General features: G+C 54.2%; 3 protein-coding genes across 8 annotated transcripts; 2 read left to right on the top strand and 1 right to left on the bottom strand.

Moving 5' to 3' along the window:
• SCRN2 (secernin 2) lies at positions 1 to 4,473 on the top strand. 3 transcript variants are annotated; one of them, XM_047758181.1, is made up of 8 exons: positions 1 to 92; positions 475 to 648; positions 951 to 1,132; positions 2,288 to 2,487; positions 3,169 to 3,384; positions 3,507 to 3,672; positions 3,766 to 3,946; positions 4,163 to 4,473. In XM_047758181.1, the coding sequence occupies exons 1-8, from the start codon at positions 51 to 53 to the stop codon at positions 4,319 to 4,321; spliced, it is 1,320 nt and encodes a 439-aa protein (XP_047614137.1). In that variant the 5' UTR covers positions 1 to 50; the 3' UTR covers positions 4,322 to 4,473. The 3 variants fall into 3 exon arrangements, with proteins under 3 accessions (XP_047614137.1, XP_047614135.1, XP_047614136.1); XM_047758179.1 differs by having other exon boundaries at positions 3,766 to 4,018; XM_047758180.1 differs by having other exon boundaries at positions 3,766 to 4,299.
• Positions 4,474 to 5,487: 1,014 nt separating this feature from the next.
• On the bottom strand, positions 5,488 to 11,975 carry LRRC46 (leucine rich repeat containing 46). 3 transcript variants are annotated; one of them, XM_047758125.1, is made up of 9 exons: positions 11,832 to 11,973; positions 11,589 to 11,663; positions 11,395 to 11,500; positions 9,283 to 9,391; positions 7,385 to 7,431; positions 6,988 to 7,097; positions 6,734 to 6,803; positions 6,283 to 6,431; positions 5,488 to 5,987 (listed from the first exon to the last, which is right to left on the bottom strand). In XM_047758125.1, exons 2-9 carry the CDS (start codon positions 11,596 to 11,598, stop codon positions 5,617 to 5,619), a joined length of 972 nt encoding a protein of 323 aa, XP_047614081.1. In that variant the 5' UTR covers positions 11,599 to 11,663; positions 11,832 to 11,973; the 3' UTR covers positions 5,488 to 5,616. The 3 variants fall into 3 exon arrangements, with proteins under 3 accessions (XP_047614081.1, XP_047614080.1, XP_047614082.1); XM_047758124.1 differs by having other exon boundaries at positions 11,589 to 11,973; XM_047758126.1 differs by lacking the exons at positions 6,734 to 6,803; positions 6,988 to 7,097 and having other exon boundaries at positions 11,589 to 11,975.
• A 61-nt stretch (positions 11,976 to 12,036) lies between these two features.
• MRPL10 (mitochondrial ribosomal protein L10) lies at positions 12,037 to 18,334 on the top strand. 2 transcript variants are annotated; one of them, XM_047758128.1, is made up of 6 exons: positions 12,057 to 12,138; positions 12,438 to 12,545; positions 14,337 to 14,506; positions 15,516 to 15,680; positions 15,928 to 16,072; positions 17,359 to 18,334. In XM_047758128.1, the coding sequence occupies exons 2-6, from the start codon at positions 12,509 to 12,511 to the stop codon at positions 17,613 to 17,615; spliced, it is 774 nt and encodes a 257-aa protein (XP_047614084.1). In that variant the 5' UTR covers positions 12,057 to 12,138; positions 12,438 to 12,508; the 3' UTR covers positions 17,616 to 18,334. The 2 variants fall into 2 exon arrangements, with proteins under 2 accessions (XP_047614083.1, XP_047614084.1); XM_047758127.1 differs by lacking the exon at positions 12,438 to 12,545 and having other exon boundaries at positions 12,037 to 12,138.
• The last annotated feature ends 227 nt before the right edge of the window (positions 18,335 to 18,561 follow it).

Raw genomic sequence — 18,561 nt, 5'->3', positions numbered from 1 at the left:
CACCTAGGAGCCTCCGCCCCTTGGGACGGACCTGACCCGAAGCCGAGGCAATGGCTCTCAGGACTAAGCTGGAGATCTTGGAGGGAGAGAGGGTGAGGGGCGTACAGTACTGGAGCAGCAAGAAAGGGTGGACAGAAGAGGGGCGTGGGACTCTTGGAGGGGGGTGGGTAGCGCGGAAGAAGCTCCCGCGACAGTTTCAAAGGGCCAAGACCCCCGTCTTGGCAGGGCCTTCGGGGCGTGCGGTCGGCGCATGTCTGAGGACTCCCGATCCTGAAGCTTGGGGAGAGAGTGGTTGTCTCCATTAGCGCACGCTGTGCATCTAGCGTGCGTGCGGTGCTGAGCGTCCAGAATCCTACGGCGGTGTCTTCCCTGAGTGTCTGCGCAAGTTGGGAGAGGGGCTTCTAGGACTGCGCCCCGGCCAGGACGGTGGAGAGGTGGCTTGAGAGGGGCATACTCATCCCCACCTCCCCCCAGATGGCATCGTGGAGCCCTGACACCCCATGTTCCTGCGACTGCTTTGTCTCAGTGCCCCCAGCCTCAGCCATTCCCGCCGTGATCTTTGCCAAGAACTCGGACCGACCCCGGGATGAGGTGCAGGAGGTGGTGTTTGTCCCAGCAGGCACTCACGCCCCAGGGAGCCGGCTCCAGGTGGGTTAGGCCTTATAGGATGCTGGGTGGTCTGGCAGAACTAGGCATTCTTCTAAGACCTTCCTTCCCTGCTCCCCACTCCTGGAAAGCTGCCAGATGTGGTGAAAGGAGCATGAGCTTTGAGTCTAGCAATTGGGAACTAACCTATAACTTAGCATCTGGATCTCAGTTTGCTCATCTGGAAAACGGGAATAATAAGTGCTTCCTCAAAGGGCTGTGGAAAGTGATGCGCACCAGGTCCCCACTTCGTAGGTACTTCCCCTTTCTGAGTGGACCCTCTCTCTCTCCTCCCTTATCTCCAGTGCACCTACATCGAGGTGGAACAGGTGCCAAAGACCCATGCTGTGATCCTGAGCCGCCCTTCTTGGCTGTGGGGGGCTGAGATGGGCGCCAATGAGCATGGCGTCTGCATTGGCAATGAGGCGGTGTGGACCAAGGAGCCAGTTGGCGAGGGGGAAGCCCTGCTGGGCATGGATCTGCTCAGGTGTGGACCCTGCCTTCGCTCGTCCCCTCCATACACCAGTAATTTGGGGCTAAGAACTTACCCGGGCCATCTTCCCAAGTCTGGTTCATAGGTGCCGCCCCCTTTGGGCCTACTTTATCATCTCCAGGGAGGCTGTCCCTGCCCCTCCTCTCTCCTGGCCCCATGTCCACAGTCTGGAAGGAGGTCCCAAATGTGGCCATCTTTGGATCTCTCCTAGCCCAGAAATAGGGCAGTGGTTTAAACGTTTTTTTTTTTTTTTTTTTAGGGCCATGCCCTGGGCATATGGAAGGTCCCAGGCTAAGGGTCGAATTGGAGCTGTAGCTGCTGGCCTACACCACAGCCACAGTAAAGTAGGATCCAAGCCACATCTGTGACCTACACCACAGCTCACAGCAACACTGGATCCCCGACCCACTGAGCAAGGCCTGGGATCAAAATCGCCTCTTCCTGGATACTAGCTGGATTCACTTCCGCTGAGCCACAGCAGGAATCCCCCCACCATATTTTTTATTAGAGTTGATTTACAGTGTTCTGTAAACTTTTTTTCAATAGGAGTAAACTTTTTTCAAATGAAACTTCATGTAGAATTTTGATTTTTTTTTTGTCTTTTTTTTTTTTTTTTTGCTATTTCTTGGGCCGCTCCCGCGGCATATGGAGGTTCCCAGGCTAGGGGTCTAATCAGAGCTGTAGCTGCCGGCCTATGCCAGAGCCACAGCAACGCAGGATCCGAGCCGCATCTGCAACCTACACCACAGGTCATGGCAACACCGGATCCTTAACCCACTGAGCAAGGGCAGGGACCGAACCCGCAACCTCATGGTTCCTAGTCGGATTCGTTAACCACTGCGCCACGACGGGAACTCCAGAAGTTTGATTTTTAAAACCAATAAAGGAGAGCCACTCTGACTGAAGAAGCTGGAGGGCTCAGGGCATGTCTTTTTCCAAGAATATGTTTCAGTCCTGTTTGTGACTCCTTTGGCGCATAGCTTGAAAACCACTGGCCCGCATGTGCTTCATACAACCAGTGTTGGCCAATTTTCTCTGCAACTGGGGCCTGTCACCAAACCTCACTGGGTCCCTTCTATCCACTGAAGCTCTGCCACCAGCCATTGATACCCCATCACCCTTCTGTCACCTGGACTCTCTTTGTGCCAGGCTGGCTTTGGAACGGGGCAGCTCAGCCCAGGAGGCCCTGCACGTGATCACAGGCTTGCTGGAGCGCTACGGGCAGGGGGGCAGCTGCCGGGAGGACCCCACGCCCTTCTGCTACCATAACACCTTTCTGCTGGCCGACCGGACTGAGGCCTGGGTGCTGGAGACGGCGGGGAGGCTATGGGCGGCGCAGAGGATCCCGGGTGAGGGGCCTGGCATTGGGGCCTGCCTCCCAGAGGTGTTCCCCTTTTGGGTGGGAAGGGTGATGAGGGAAGGGAAGGCCCCATTCAGGTGCAAATCTCTTGGGTGGGTGAGGCATCCAGGGAGATGGGAAATGAGTCCGTTCAGGACCCATCCTCCCTCTTCACTTGGTGGAGTCCTCTTGTGCTCCAGCCTGCCGCTTTCTCTGGGGAGCCTTCCTGGATTTCCTGGTAGTCCCATTTCTCCCGGGTGCCTCTTCCTGATGACAGCACATTCGTTTCTGTGATGGGTTTGTCCATGAGGGTTGTCTGTTCTTTTCTTTTCTTTCTTTTTTTTTCTTTTTGCCTTTTCTAGGGCTGCTTCCACGGCATATGGAGGTTCCCAGGCTAGGGGTCGAGTCGGAGCTGTAGCCACCTGCCTACACCACAGCCACAGCAACGCGGGATCCGAGCCGCGTCTGCAACCTACACCATAGCTCACGACAGCGCCGGATCCTTCACCCACTGAGCAAGGGCAGGGACCGAACCCGCAACCTCATGGTTCCTAGTCGGATTCATTAACCAATGGGCCACAATGGGAACTCCTGCCTGTTCTTTTTACCACTGTGTTCTCAGCACCTCGCTGAGTGCCTGGTGCAGAACAGAGATTTAACTGGAAAGCAGCGACCCCCATTTCTTCCACAGCGGGGGCCCGCAACATCTCCAACCAGCTGAGCATCGGCACCGACCTCTCGGCAGAACACCCCGAGCTGCGGCCCCACGCCCGGGCCCAGGGCTGGTGGGATGGGCAGGGCGCCTTTGACTTTGCCCAGGCCTTCTCCCTGACCCAGCAGCCTGTGCGCATGGAGGCAGCCAAGGCCCGCTTCCAGGCGGGGCGGTTGCTGCTGCAGCAGAAGCAAGGTCAGTGAGTGGATGGGGCGAGGGCCGGCCTCTCCCCACTCCCGCTCCCACAGGGGGCTTAGCCTGAGTCCCGAGGGCCCCCACTCTGCCCTGGGAACCCCTCACCGTGCTCTCCTGGGCAGGGGCCATCACGGCAGAGGTGATGATGGGCATCCTCAGGGACAAGGCGAGTGGCATCTGTATGGACTCCGGAGGCTTCCGCACCACGGCCAGCATGGTGTCCCTCCTGCCCCGGGATCCCACCCAGCCCTGTGTCCACTTCCTCACCGCCACACCAGACCCAGCCCGGTGAGAAGGAGGGGGAGGGCTGGGCAGAGCGGGCCAGGCACCTGAGAGGGGAGGGTGGGATCGCCCTCGAGCGTTCCATCCCTGTCCCCTTAGGTCAGTGTTCAAACCTTTCATCTTCGGCGTGGGGGCGGCCCAGGCCCCCCTGGTGCTGTCCCCCACGTTTGGCGCACAGGACCCTGTTCAGACCCTGCCCCGATTCCAGACTCAGGTGGATCGCCGGCACACCCTCTACTGCAGACACCAGGTGGCGCTGGGGCTGATGGAGAGCGAGCAGGTAACCCCCAGGGAATGGGGGCTCCCCTGGGGGCACTGCTCCCCTCCCCTACCCCAATCAGATTCTGGGAAGGTGAGCAGACCCGGGAGCTGGGGAGAGGGGCCTCTCCCCTCAGAGTCAGCTGTTCCTGCTTATGTGAGATGGCAGCCACCCCGCTCCCCTTAATCTGGGGGGGAAGCTTGTCTCCAGGACTCATTGCTACCTTTCCCCGGGCAGGATCGGGGCCAGCAGCTCAGGCAGAAGCAGCAGGATCTGGAGCAGGAAGGCCTGGAAGCTGTGCGGGGGCTGCTGGCTGGGGAGTGGGCCCCATGCCCCCAGGAGCTGGGCGGCCTCTTCCAGGCCTTTGTGGAGAAGGAGAGCCAAGCCTATGCCTGAGCCAGGCTCCTCCCGGCCTGGGGCGGGGTGCAGCGGCCTGGGCTTGACACGGGTCCCCTGGGGCAGTGGGACAGAGCAATCCCTTCACCCCCTCAGCCTTGTTCTGAGTGGCCAGGCTGGCCTTTGCCGTAATAAATGTGTTTTATTTCCTCGTTCGGTGTCCGTGCTCAGTGGGGGTGGGAGAGCCAGCAGAGGGCAAAGGGGAGCCCTGAGATGGCTGCCAGGCCTCCAGAGGCCTTGCTAGGCAACACGATCTCCTGATTTGGTGATGGTCGGAGGACATTGTGGAGAGGCCTGTGAGGAGAAAATGTGTGTGAGTGTGTGAACACAGAAGAGCATGCCTGGCACAGCAGGTGGCTGCTGTGCAGGGAGAATTAGAACCTCAAGGTTTTGGTCCTGGGCTTGAACCTTGGAAGGGCATGCCCTAGGGGCAGCGGTGAGATGTGCCCGCTGTGAGATGGCATCCTCCTGGAGGGATGCCCGCCTCCTGCCCCCTTAGGAGCCAGGGGGCCAAGTGGGGGCCTGAGATGGGGTGGCCAGGTCTTTGGGGAGTTCCTGAGAGATCTTATTCTTTATTTTAATTTTATTTTTTGTTTTTTTTTGTATTTTCTAGGGCCGCCCCCACGGCATATGGAAGTTCCCAGGCTAGGGGTTCAATCGGAGCTGTAGCTGCCAGCCTACGCCACGCCCACAGCAATGTGGGATCCAAGCCACGTCTGCAACCTACACCACAGCTCACGGCAACGCCTGATCCTTAATCCATCCAGCGAAACCAGGGATCGAACCCGCGTCCTCATGGTTCCTAGTTGGATTCGTGAATCACTGAACCATCATGGGAATTCCAAGAGGTCCTGTTCTTTAGAATCAAGCTTTGGGAAGTTCCCACTGTGGCTCAGTGGCAACAACCTGTCTAGCATCCATGAGGACACAGGTTTGATCCCTGACCCTGCTCAGTGGCTTAAGGATCTGGCGTTGCCATGAGCTGTGGTGTAGGCCGGCAGCCACAGCTCCGCTTTAACCCCTAGCCTGGGAACCTCCATTTGCTGCGGTGTGGCCCTAAAAAGACCATAAAAAAAGAATCAAGCTCTGTATTCCTGCCACTGTTTCTGGGTGCCTTTACCGACAGCTTCCCCCGAGAGGCCCCCGAGTGACAGAGAAGACGTACACAGGGCCTGGAGGTACTTTATTGGCGACAGGACTCCTGCCACAGGTGAGGCTTCTGAGGAGGAGAGGAGGCCCACCCACCCCTCGTTCCTCCTTGTTCTGCGGCTTTGCTGATGGCGAAGGGCCCAGCTTCACTTCTTGATTCTTTTGGTCACAGCTTTGGTGGTGCGGGGGGCACCAGGCAGAGAGGCCTTGGAGGTTGTGGATGCTATGGCCCCTGTGGCCCCCTTCCCGGTGCTTTGCTGGCTCCTGGAGGCCAGAGGGCATGGTTTCTTGGTGACGGAGGAGGCTTGTGGCGAGGAGGCGGGCTCAGGGGATGTCACCTTCCCTTGACTGGGAGGGACGGAAGGGCTGCTGTCCCCAGCCATGGGCGCCCCTGGCAGCAGGGGGAGGGCGGTAAGGGCGGGCTGCGTCTCCACCCTCAGCAGGTGCTCCAGCAGGGCTGCCTGCTGCCTGCGCTCCTGGTGCCTGCTCATCTCCTGGTCCAGCTCCTTGAGGAAGCCTGTGAGGGGCCAGGAGCAGGGGTCATGGATGGAGCCTCGGGCTTCGCAGCCAGAGGGCCCCTGGGCTGAGGGGAAGGTCTCTGGTGGACCCCTCGAAGCAAGCTCTCCCCTACCATCCCCCGTGGGGAGGGGCCTGAGGCGGGGCGGGGTGGGTGAGTTGCGGGCACACCCAGATCCCTCCTGGCCCTGGGGCCACCCGCACCCCCGACACCACTGCCATCTTAGCTTCACTAGGACCTCACGGGGCAGGGGGTGCGCTCTGGGGAGGCTGCACGCCTTGGAAAGCAGGGTCACCTCGCTCTGAACAGAATGGGCCTTTCAGCTCCGGGAACTCCTTGTCCTCATCGCTCGAGGCTTCATCCTCCTCGTCCGAGGTCCAGCGCTCTGACACAGGCTGCCCATCCAGGTCCAGGAGCAGTGGCAGGGCTTCTGTCACCAGCTTCCTGCAGGGCAGAAAGAGCAGAGGTTACCCAGGCAGGCACCCCCTGGGGGCGGAGCCTGGGAGGATGCGTAGACACGGCAACCCCGCTGGGAGGGGTGGTGTTCTCCAGAGGGAAGATGGGTCTGTCCTGTGGTCAGGCCAACCAGCGAGCTGAGGGCCGGCTCCAGGTGGAGGTGTGGGGGTGGGAGGACAAAAGGGGGCCGACCTGAGCTGGGGGAAGGGGGAGAGGAGGAAGGACCAGGGATGGTGCCCCCAGGGAGCTCAGCTGTCACCTCTTTCTTCCCACTTTCAATGCCTCCTCACCGGTAGCCCTCCTGGTTGGTGCAGCTGTTTCCAGTCAGATTGAGGATGAGAAGGCTCTCGGGGAATTCATCTGCACCCAGCCAAGAGCGGGGAATGAGCTCCTGGCACCCACTTCCTCTTTGTACCCCCACTCCCACCCCAGCCCGCCTGCAGGTGTATCCCTAATGCAAGCGCAGAGCGACGGGGGCAGAGAGGAGAGTGAGTCTGGGAGGGCCCCACCGGGATTTACTCCCAAGAGCCAAGGGCCTTCCTACCTAGCTTCAGTATTTCTATCAGGTTCTCAGAAAGGTCCAGGAACTGGAGGTATGGGAGGTCTCGAAGGTTTTCCACCTGCCTGATTCGGTTTCCTGCCAGAGACAGGAAGCTGTATGGGAAGGGAGGGGGAGAGACAGCTGAATCACAGGGCGGCAGGAAGAAGGAAAGGGGGCGCCAGGCGCCCAGACCCCCTGGCTGGGCAGCTGGATGATGAGTGGGGATACATGGCCTTCTGGGGTGTGGGAAGCAGAGCTGGGCTTTCGGGGTCCCTGGCTGACCAGCAGCCAGGTTTGGGGAGGTCCGAGCCAGCCCTCTGGGGGTATTACCAGGTCTCCTCCCCTTCACCCTCCTTCTTCTCCCTGGCCCCCACCCTGCCTGAGCCCTGGCCCCACATACCGCAAGGAGGGGACGCAGGCCAGGTTCTCAATTCGCTGGATCTTATTCTGCAGGAAGAAACCAAGGTGGGGGAAATCAAGCTGAGGTCAGTTGGGGGCGGGGGGGCTTGAAGGGCACAAAGCCCAAGCCCGCGTCTATTTTGAGGCTGGAGATCTGGCACCTTAGGAAGGATCACCCCACTCCTTGAACTGGTTGTCAACCTGCGCATGAGTTGCTTTCTGCAGGGGGATGGTTGAGGGTGTAAACTTACGGCTGGCTACCTTGACTTTTTTTTTTTTTTTTCTTTTTAGGGCTGCACCTGCAGCATATGGAGGTTCCCGGCTAGGGGTCAAATCAGAGCTACAGCTGCCAGCCACAGCCACAGCCACATGGGATCCAAGCCACATCTGCGACCCACACCACAGCTCATGGCAATGCCAGATCCTTAACCCACTGGGTGAGGCTAGGGATCAAACCTGCATCCTCATGGATACTAGTCGGGTTCATTACTGCTGAGCCACGAGGGGAACTCCTGGCTACCTGATTTAAGTGTACCTGTTCACCTCGCAACCGGAGAGTGACCTGGACATTGGAGAAGGAAACCAAGGGGCCACAGGAAAAAGGAAAGGGCCTTGTGGTGGACTGCACACATAGTGGGAACAATGAACATACACAGCTTTGATCTGTAAAGTTTCCGTGGGGAAAGGTTAAGGGATCTAGGTATATTCCACCTGGGAGAGGCTGAAGATCAACCACCCCCACTGGCAAACCAACCATCTTTAAAGGTTTGAAGGATACAGAGGAATCTCATGGTTCTCTCTTCCTTTTCTTCAAAACAGGAAATGGACTTGAGCTATATAACATGAGCGATTCAGGGTAGCTACCAAGAAGGACTTCTAGAATAAGAGCATTGGGAATTTCCATCGTCAGCGGTTAACGATCCCCACTAGCATCCATGAGGATGCAGGTTTGACCCCTGGCCTCCCTCAGTGGGTTAAGGATCCGACATTGCTGTGAGCTGTGGTGTAGGTTGCAGATGAGGCTCAGATCCCAACATTAAGGTTAAGGGTTAAGGATCTGGCATTGCTGTGGCTGTGGCGTAGGCCAGCGACTACAGCTCCAATTAGACCCCTAGTCTGGGAACCTCCATATGCCGAGGATGCAGCCCTAAAAAGACCAGAAAAAAAAAAAAAAAAGGAACAAGAGAAGTGTCTGACCAAAAAAACCAGTGATTCAAAAGCATGGTCAGAACCTCTCTTGAAGGAGTTCCCGTTGTGGCTCAGCGTTAATGAACCTGACTAGTATCCATGAGGATTTCGGTTTGATCCCTGGACTCGCTCAGTGGGTTAAGGATCCAGCGTTGCTGTGAATTGTGGTGTAGGTCACAAATGCAGCTCCTGCATTGCTGTGGCTGTGGTGTAGGCCAGCAGCTGCAGCTTCAATTCATCCCCCAGCCTAGGAACTTCCATATGGCACAGGTGCAGCCCTAAAAAGACAAAAAAAAAAAAAAGAGAGAGAGAAAGAAAGAAATAAACTCTCTTGGGTAGATTGATCTTTCTTTTTCTTTCTTTTTTTAAATATCAAGCATGAAGTGTCTATTACCCTAGGGACATCGCACAGAATATTCTAGTTCTACTCTGTGCCTTTTCTTTTCTTTTCAAATATAGACAAAAACATAGACAATTATATCACCTATACCATTGTTTGTGATTTTGTTTTCTTTTGCATTATGGATTGGTCTTTCAATTCAAGAGAATTCCTGAATCTTCTGGAAACAGTTTCAATGACGGTCTGCTGGCCTGAACACCAGGAAATGGGCAAGATGACCTGGTTGGCTCCTTTCAGATTAGACAGACATGGTGCACAAGGGACAGAGTCCCCTTCACAGGAAGGAGGAAGGGCAGGAGGCGGGAAGTTACCCCTTGCAGATAGAGGCTGTGAAGGTTCTGGAGGCCCTCTAAGTTCCTGATGGTGGTAATTCCCTCTCGGTCCAGGCGGACAGTCTGCAGTTCAGCAAGTGTGTGGAACCTGGGCAAAGAGGCAGCAGGGTGGTGTGACAGAGTGGCAATTCTGTGCTCTCTTAGCAGGGAGATGGAGGGGTCGGTGACTGAAGGAGGGGCAGATGGCTCAGTGATTGTGATCAGATGTCAGGAATCTTGACTCTTAGGGGGGCATCTAGATCGTGAAACTGGGTTGATTTGGAGACCTGGGTCTCTGTCAGTAGCACTGGGAAGATAGGAGTGAAAGGGGAGTAAGGGTCCTTGGGCCAGGAAATAGTGATGGCAGCTTATGATTTCTGGAGAGACACAGAGGCAGAGGAAGCCTTCCTCCAGCTAGCTTGGGTTGGGGAAGCAGGGGCTGGGAGAGGGGACCATCTCTGCAGAGAGATCCTTTCTCATCTCCCTTCTGAGTGGTCCAGGGAGGGGAAAAACAATCACTTGGTCCATCTACCCTTTCATTAATTCCACAATGTTTACTGAGTGCTCACTAAAGACAAATGAGAGAGTCCCTGCCCATGAGTACTAGGGAAGCTGGCCAGACATCTATGACAGGTGGATGGCAGAGGCAGTGCAAAGGACTAAGGAGAGTGAGTGCAGACTGGGGGTTCAGAGGATTTTTTTTTTGGTCTTTTTTTTTTGCCATTTCTTGGGCCGCTCCCGCACCATATGGAGGTTCCCAGGTTAGGGGTCGAATCGGAGCTGTAGCCATGGGCCTAAGCCAGAGCCACAGCAATGTGGGATCCGAGCCGCGTCTGTAACCTATACCACAGCTCACGGCAACGCTGGATCCTTAACCCACTGAGCAAGGCCAGGAATCGAACCCGCAACCTCGTGGTTCCTAGTCGGATTCATTAACCACTGAGCCACCAAGAGGATGCTTTTTGAAGGAGGTGACATATGAGGAGTTAGCCAGGAAGGTGAGGAGGGAAGAGGAGAAGGCATTTCAAGCAGAAAGAATAGTATATGCAACTCCAGCCCTTCTTGAACTTCAGTGTGCCCGCGAATCCCTTAGGGCACGGGGCGGAAGGGGGGTGTCTGTTAAAATGCAGATTCTGATTCAGTGGTTGGTCTGGGGAGTCTTCATTTCTAACATGCTCCTAGGTAGTGCTGTTGCCCATCCCTACCCCCACCACTCTGAGTACGAAAGTGCTAAGGTATGAGAACTTGGGGTCTTAGAGGAATCACACACTTGTGGAGAGTGGCAAAATATAACGTTGAAAAGCAGTGGAGTCAATTCATGCTAAGACGTTTGGATTTGAGGAGTTCCTGCTGTGGTGCAGCAGCTTAAGGATCTGGTGTGCTCTGCAGCAGCTCAGGTAGCTGCTGAGGTGAAGTTTTGATCCTCTGCCTGGCACAATGGGTTAAGGATCTGTCGCTGCTGCAGTTGTGGCTGGGATTTGATCCATGGCACTGGGAACTTCCAAATGCTGAGGGTATGGTGGAAAGAAAAAAATAGATGTTTGGATTTTATTCTGGAGATACTAGGGAGCCAAGGAAGGTTCTATCACTGGGTGCCTGATCAGATATGTCATTTAAAAGGATCACTTTGGCAACAGTATGGGGTGCTTAGACTAGGGGTAGAGAGACTAATTAGGAGTGATGACATTTAAAACCCGTATCTAAAGCAATTGAGTGGGCATGGTAAACAAGAGAGAGAATGATTTTTTTTAATTTTATTTTATTTTTTTCTAAAATTAAAGTATAACTGATTTACAATGTTGTGCCAATTTCTGCTGCACGGCGAAGGGACCCAGTCATGTGTACATATACATTCCTTTCCTTATATTATTTTCCATCATGTTCTGTCCCAAGGGACTGGATACTGTTCCCTGTGCTGTACAGCAGGGCCTTATTGCTTATCCAGAAAGAGAATGATTTTTAAGGAGGGAGAATCAACTGGACATTGCCACTGACCGAACGCGTGTAGTAAGTAAAGACAGGGACTAAGCTGACAAATGAGTGGAGCGCATGGGACGAGTCATCCTGTGTGTTTCAAACTTCCAGCACCCCTCTCCTTCCCCATGCACTCACATCTTTTCTGACAGATCCTCATCCTCAGGGAAGGTCAAGTTCCGCTTAGTGATAAGGGCTTCAGTAATGCACACGCCACCTTCCTCTGGACTCTGGACAAGCTTAGCTGTGAAAAGATGCATCCAACTGTAACATTTCCTTATTCTTGGAGGGCTGACTCTACCGTTACCCACCCCACCGACCTCCCTACTCACCTCCAGGCATGATCTAAAAGCTGTTGGCCTGGGGCGGAACTGGAACCAAAAGGAGCAGAGCAGCTGGGACGGCTCCTGGGAATGGCGGAACCCAGGAAGGTATGAGGAGAGAGAAGCTCAGAGAATTGGAGGACCAAGGAAAGGGGTTAATTCAGGGCAAACTGTTGGGGTGGGGTAGAAAAGGGAAGTAAATCGAAGTGGAGGGTCAGGAGTGTGAGGGGTGTAAAAAGGGCCTCTGCTGACCGCCAACAGGGGACTTGTAGGTAGATGGTAGAGTGTACAAATGGAGAAAACAGTTCCAGGAGTGTAGCGTCGTTGCTAGGAGACTGGACGCCAGGTGGGCCCTCGGAGAGGGCGGGCTCTCAGATGCCAGGCTCGGCGCATGCGGATTGCTACCCCGACCGGCGGCTCCGCCCTCCGCTTCCGGCCTAGAACTACCCACAATCCTTAGCTCCTTCCGTCTCGTTCGGCTCCCGGCCGTTCGTTCTTCCGGCGGCAATGGCTGCGGTTGTGGCTGGGATGCTACGAGGGGGTCTCCTGCCCCAGGCGGGTAAGGAGCGGCCCAGGTCCTCGCTGCACGTTCTGGCCGATGCTCTCTACTCGTCTCCCTCCTCTATTACTGATCCCCTCCCGAAATTTCTGACCCCAGGCAGCTCTCGATGGCCCCTTGACCTCCGCTAGATCGCCGGTCCCCTTCCCTCACCTAATTTTCTGTGACCCCAGACTCTAGTCATAATGGCAACACAGCCAAAACTTCCGCAACAACCAAAGTATTTATTCTTTACTCCCCAGTCACCCTATCTTGTTTGGAGTTTTTCTAACTCACCACCCAGATCTTTGTGTTTCCAGAGATTCCTCTACTTGGACCACTCCCCGCCCCGACCTTGGTGCTGTGCCCCCTCCTTAAAGTCTCAGCCTAAATGTCATCTCAGGCCTTCCGTCGCCATCCTCCTCAAGGCAGGTTTCCCCTGTTAAATCTGTATCTCGCACCCTGTTTATTGACCTCTTTGCCCCATCACACTCTGTAATTTTGCGTTTATTTGTTGTTTCCTCTTTTAGACTTTGAACTCTATAAGGGCAGAACCATGTTCATTCAGCATAGCCAGCAGGTGGCATGGTGCCTGACGTTAGCAGGCATGCTGTGGATATTTGTTTAATGAATGATTTTGAGCGTGTAATATAGGCCAGGCACTATGATAAATATTTTGCATGTATTATTTCATTTAAACCTTAAAGCATCCTATGAAGAAGACATTTTTCCCCCCCACTTTACAGCTGAAGAAACTCAAATTTAGACCAATTGAGTGACTGGTCAAGGTCACAGCTAGTAAGTGGCAGAAGAGAGATTAAATTTGGGTTCCATCTCAACAAAACTGGAAAAAAAATTTGAAAAATCTGATTCCATCTGCTCTAAAGCTTATGCTATTGGTGGTTAGGTTTTGTGGCCGCTGTTAAGAAAATCTCTCACTTCAGCAAATGTCCATGCTCTGTGACTGCCAGAGCCACCTTCTGGCTGAATCTTCCTCTGAGATCCCACCCATCCCAACCTTGGGAAGGTGGGAAGTAGGGAAGCCCTAGCCTGGGTCCTTTTGTTGAGGATGAAGGGGTTCCTTTGGCTTAGGGCTTTCAGGTGGCTCCCCTGTCTTCTAAGGGGTGCTGCTGTCCAGCAGTGCTTATAAACAGGAAGCATAGAGAGGAGGCAGACTTGTTTGGGGGAGCTGTGAGGACAGTATAACTTTTCTGTCTTGCTTCAAATCATGGGTTCTCCAAGCAGTGCTTCGAGCAGTGGGCCTCAAACTTTAGCCAACATCGGCATCACCTGGAGGGCTTGTTAAATTGTTTTCCTGGCTCCACTCCAGAGCTACTGATTCAGCAGATCTAGCACAGGGCCTGAGAACTTGTATTTTCTAACAAGTTCCTGGGTGATCCTGGTGTTGGTTTAGGGAGGTGGTGGTGCACATTTTGAGAACCATTAGCTTCAAGGGTTGGCAAATTACGGCAGGGCTGGACACCATCTTTTATGCATGCAGTCGTATTGGAACACAGCCACATCTGTTTATTTACATATTGTGTATGGCTGGCTACTTCCATGATACAGTGGCAGAGTTGAGTAGTAGTGACAGGCCATGTGGCTCTCAAACTTAGTTTTTGTTTTTGTTTTTTTTTAAGGGCTGCACCTGCAGCATATGGAAGTTCCCAGGCTAGGGGTTGAATTGGAGCTGTCGCTGCCAGCCTATGCCACAGCCACAGCAGTGCGGGATCCAAGCCATGTCTTCGACTTACACCGCAGCTCAGGGCAGCGCTGGATCCTTAACCCACTGAGCGAGGCCAAAGATCAAACCCACATCCTCATGGATACTAGTCAGATTTGTTACCGCTAAGCCACAACGGGAACTCCTCAAACTTAAAAATTTTATTGTTGGGTCCCTTAAGAAAAAGTTTGCTCAACTCTCACCTTTTTAAATCATGTTCAGAATACTTTCTCCTCTATTCTCATTTTTTTCCCCATCTCTGCATAAAGAAGTGGTGAAGAAATGGCAGCTTCTGAGGTTCAGGCACCTGAGCTAAGGTCACCCATTAAAGAGAAGAGAAAGATTGAGAGTTCAGGATTTCTAGTAGATAGTTCCTTGTCCAACTCAGTGCTCAGCTCTGGTTGTCTCTTCCTAGAGGGTGGGCTTTTTCTCCACCCGGGCCAGACTAAGGCCTCCAAGAGGCTGCATCTCACCACAAGGCCATCTCTCTCCCCAGGTCGGCTGCCCACCTTCCAGACTGTCCGGTATGGCTCTAAGGCTGTTACCCGCCACCGTCGCGTGATGCACTTTGAGCGGCAGAAGCTGATGGCTGTGACAGAGTATATCCCCCCCAAACCTACTATCAACCCAAGATGCCTCCCGCCCCCTCCCACCCCTCCGCAAGAGGTAAGGAGGGGACTGGGTCTGCCGCCTGGTGGTTGGATGGTGGTTAAAGTGATCTTGTCTCTGTGGCCATCATGAAATAGCACTTGAGCACAGGGTCATCCACGTCATTCCTTCCCCACTTTGACCCTCTGGTCCAGAGTCTATAATCTTTTTTAGGGCCGTACCTGCGGCATGTGGCAGTTCCCAGGCTAGGGGTAGAATCAGAGCTGTAGCTGCCAGCCTACACCACAGCCACAGCAACGCAGGATCCCAGCCACATCTGCGACCTACACCACAGCTCTCGGCCACGCTAGATCCTTAACCCACTGAGCGAGGCCAAGGATAGAACTTGGATCCTCATGGATCCTAGTCAGGTTGTTTCTGACGGGAACTCCTGGTCCAGAGACTTTAAAATGAAATCTGCACGTGAGTAGGGTTAGGGGAGAGCACTGCTTCCATCTTGAAGCTTCCGTGTTCTCTTAGAGGAACAATATGTGTTTGGTTTTGTTTTTTTGTCTTTGAAAAAGAACGGAAAGACCAGTGGAGAACTGGTAACTTTCTGGTGGTTCTCAGGTCCACAAGTTCTCGACTTGGAGAAACACTGTCTTGAGAAAATGAAGTCTTGTCCTGTGAAAATGCTTCCGTGTTGAATTAAACTGTGAAAGCATCATCTTGTATTTATAATTGGTCAAATAATCCAACATGGGTTCAGTGTGGGAGGGATAATGAAAGTAATTTTGACAACGTTATTATCAAAATAATGTCAGCCGGGTCAGACTGCTGTCCAGTTCAAGGGGCCTGAGCACCCTCAGGTGTGAAAGACACGGCCCTAAAGCCTGCAATTATCGGATGGAAATGAAAGGACAGAGTGGGAGGTGGAACGTGTCTCTGAGGGTCAGGGGCCGGCTCTCCCGCCTGCACACCCATCTCGCCCACGCTGGGCATCGCCAGAAGCCCGTCCCTGAGGGAGTAAGGGGTGCGAGGGGGAGGGGCAGCTTACATGCCCTTGGTCCTCCCTCTCTGACTTCAGGAGACAGGCCTCATCCGGCTCCTGCGTCGGGAGATAGCAGCCGTTTTCCGAGACAACCGGATGATAGCCGTCTGCCAGCATGTGGCTCTGAGTGCGGAGGACAAGCTGCTCCTGCGGCACCAGCTGCGGAAGCACAAGATCCTGATGAAGATCTTCCCCAACCAGGTAGGGAACAAGCCGGCCCGGGGCTGCCGGGGTTGCCGTATCTCCTGCCTGCTTGGATCCCAGCCTCTCTCCGAAGATACGGGGCTTCCGACTGCTTCCCTCCACGGCAACCCTCTAGTCTGGTGCCTGGGCTTTGGCGGGTAGAGGAGACCCTCGGCTTGCACCCTCAGCCTGGTGTGGCCTGTGACCCGGGTGAGTGACTTCCTTCTGCTTGTCCCCAATAAGCCCTTCTTTCCTGTCATTCCAGGTCCTAAAGCCCTTCCTGGAAGAGTCCAAGTACCAGAACCTGCTGCCCCTCTTTGTGGGGCACAACCTGCTGCTGGTCAGTGAAGAGCCCAAGGTCAAAGAGATGGTGCGAATCCTGAAGGGCATGCCTTTCCTGCCACTGCTGGGTGAGTGAGTGCCCCTGCCCGCTGGTGGTGGGGGAGAGGGGGAGAGGGTGCTCCACAGCCCGGTTCCACCTTCGAGGCTTCTGTGGGTAAAGCGTGGACGTCCTTGGAGGGGACATCCTCTCACGGATGGCCTGAGTGAGTAGCGCCATTTGTTGAGGGCTGCCTGCCTGTGTCACCCCAGGGAGGAGGAGTTCAGACACCCTGAGCTTAGTAAGGGGGTAGTGTGTGCTGAAACGCACACAGACAAAGATACTTAAAACAAATAGCTCAGGGAGTTCCTGTTGTGGCTTAGCAGTAACGAACCTGACTAGTATCCACGAGGATGTGGGTTCCATCCCTGGCCTCGCTCGTGGGTTAAGGATCCAGCGTTGTGGTGAGCTGAGGCGTAGGTCGCAGATGCAGCTCAGATCTGGCGCTGCTGTGGCTGTGGTGTAGGCCAGCGGCTACAGCTCTGATTTGAACCCTAGCTTGGGAACTTCCATATGCCGGGAGTGCAACCCTGAAAAGAAGAAGGAAAAAAAAAAAAAAAAAAGCTCAAGTGAAGGGTGCTGAGGGACAGTGAGCAATCCAGACTCCCCAGATGCTGAGATGGAGGTGCTTCTTCTAAAGAATACTGATTTCACAGGTTTCTGTTGGTTGTGGGGAGGCAGGAATTCATGTTTATAATACAGATGAACACTCCCTTATGCAGACTCCATGATTTTTCAAGGAAGTTTAGGAAACAGCGACTTCGTGGGGGTTGGGTCAGTAGATGTATTGTGTAAGGGTTTTCTAGGGAAGAGTTAGGAAGGAGGGGAGGGGATCCTTCCAGAAACAGTGGGAGTGGCTGGGGTGCAAGTAGGAACGATTTGAGGGAAAGCGAGAGGTGGAGAAGGGCAGTGGAGAGCAAATTCCTAGGGTTGCGAGAGGTGTGAGAAGGGCAGTGGAGAGCAAATTCCTAGGGTTGGGCCATTCTTTTTATTTATTTGTTTGTTTGTTTATTTATTTATTTATTTGTTATTTTTGCCTTTTAGGGCCGTACCCTTGGCTTATGGAGGCTCCCGGGCTAGAGGTCAAATCGGAGTTGTAGCCACAGCAACGCAGGATCCGAGCTGCGTCTGCGACCTACATCACAGCCTATGGCAACACTGGATCCTTAACCCACTGAGCAAGGCCGGGGATCGAACCTGCGTCCTCACGGATGCTAGTCAGATTCATTTCCACTGAGCCACAACGGGACCTCCGGGCCATTGTTTTTAAAGAAGAAAGGCATTTGTGGGAGCCTCGCTGATCCTGTGTTCTTGCAGGTGGCTGCATTGATGACACCATCCTCAGCAGGCAGGGCTTCATCAACTACTCCAAGCTTCCCAGCCTGGCCCTGGTGCAGGGGGAGCTGGTAGGAGGGCTCACCTTCCTCACAGCCCAGACCCACTCCATGCTGCAGCACCAGCCCCGCCAGCTCACTGCCCTGCTGGATCAGTACGTCAAACAGCAGCAGGAGGGGGACCCTGCCGTGCCAGCCAGTGGGCAGCCGGAGCCTCCTGACCCTGTTCCGGACCCGTAGCCAGCCTCTTGTACCCAGCCTGGCCATAAATACACTCTGCCCCTGTTGGCTGTGCCCCCCTGTGTTGGAGATGTGGGGAACTGAGGGAGGGGAGTGGCTTTTGTTACCTGGCTTTCGCTGACAGCAACCACTGCCAGTACAGGGCCGCCTGGAGATGCAGAGGGCTTCCATTTCAGAACAGAGGCTCCTCAGCACCATCTGTGTCCCTAGTTTTCCCCAAATTGGGGCCTGATAGGAGCGGTCTCTTTCCACTCTCCAGGTCCAAGATGGAGAAGCTGAATGGCTGAGGATATTGCCCTTGGCCTCTTTGTTCACTGTCCCTTGTCGCAAGCGTCTCCCAGCCCACCTCCTCAAGATTCCAGTGTGCCAGAATAGCTCACCTGAGTAATTCATTGTGCCGAGAACGGCATCTGTTGACAAGCCTACTGTGCCAGGCTCCATGTGAACCACTTTACACGTGCTAGGTCCTTGATTTCTCTCATGTTAGTCCCATTTCACAGAGAGGAAGACTAAGGGGAGAAGTTAAATAGCCTACTCAAGGTCACGCTGTTAGGAGGAGGCAGCACAGGGACTGAACCAGGCTCTCAGCCCTGGATTTCCGCTCGAGAGCTTTCTCATTAGGTGTGCTTGGATGTTAATTTTCCAAACGTAAATTTGGGGTGTGCCATGTTGTGGAAAGGTTGGGAGCACTGCCTTACGATAAAGTGAAATGCTTTTTACTCACTGTGTTTTGCTGTTTACAAGCTTACCTTCCCTGTGGACTTAATCCCAAGGCCATCTGTGACTCACTTCCCTCCCTAGAAAATCCTTCCTCTTCCCACGTCCAAGCCTGTTACCTCTCTGTACCTGCATTCCTTCCACGTTTGATCTTTTGAAGGCAGCTGCCCACTTTGCCCAGGAGCTAATGTATCTCAGGCGGCTCTAAGGGAAAAAGCTGAGGGAAGAA

This window comes from Phacochoerus africanus, chromosome 14 (genome assembly GCF_016906955.1).
Source record: "Phacochoerus africanus isolate WHEZ1 chromosome 14, ROS_Pafr_v1, whole genome shotgun sequence".
Lineage (NCBI taxonomy): Eukaryota > Metazoa > Chordata > Mammalia > Artiodactyla > Suidae > Phacochoerus > Phacochoerus africanus.
The sequence above is the reverse complement of the archived record's forward strand: the minus strand, read 5'-3'. Positions and strand labels throughout refer to the sequence as shown.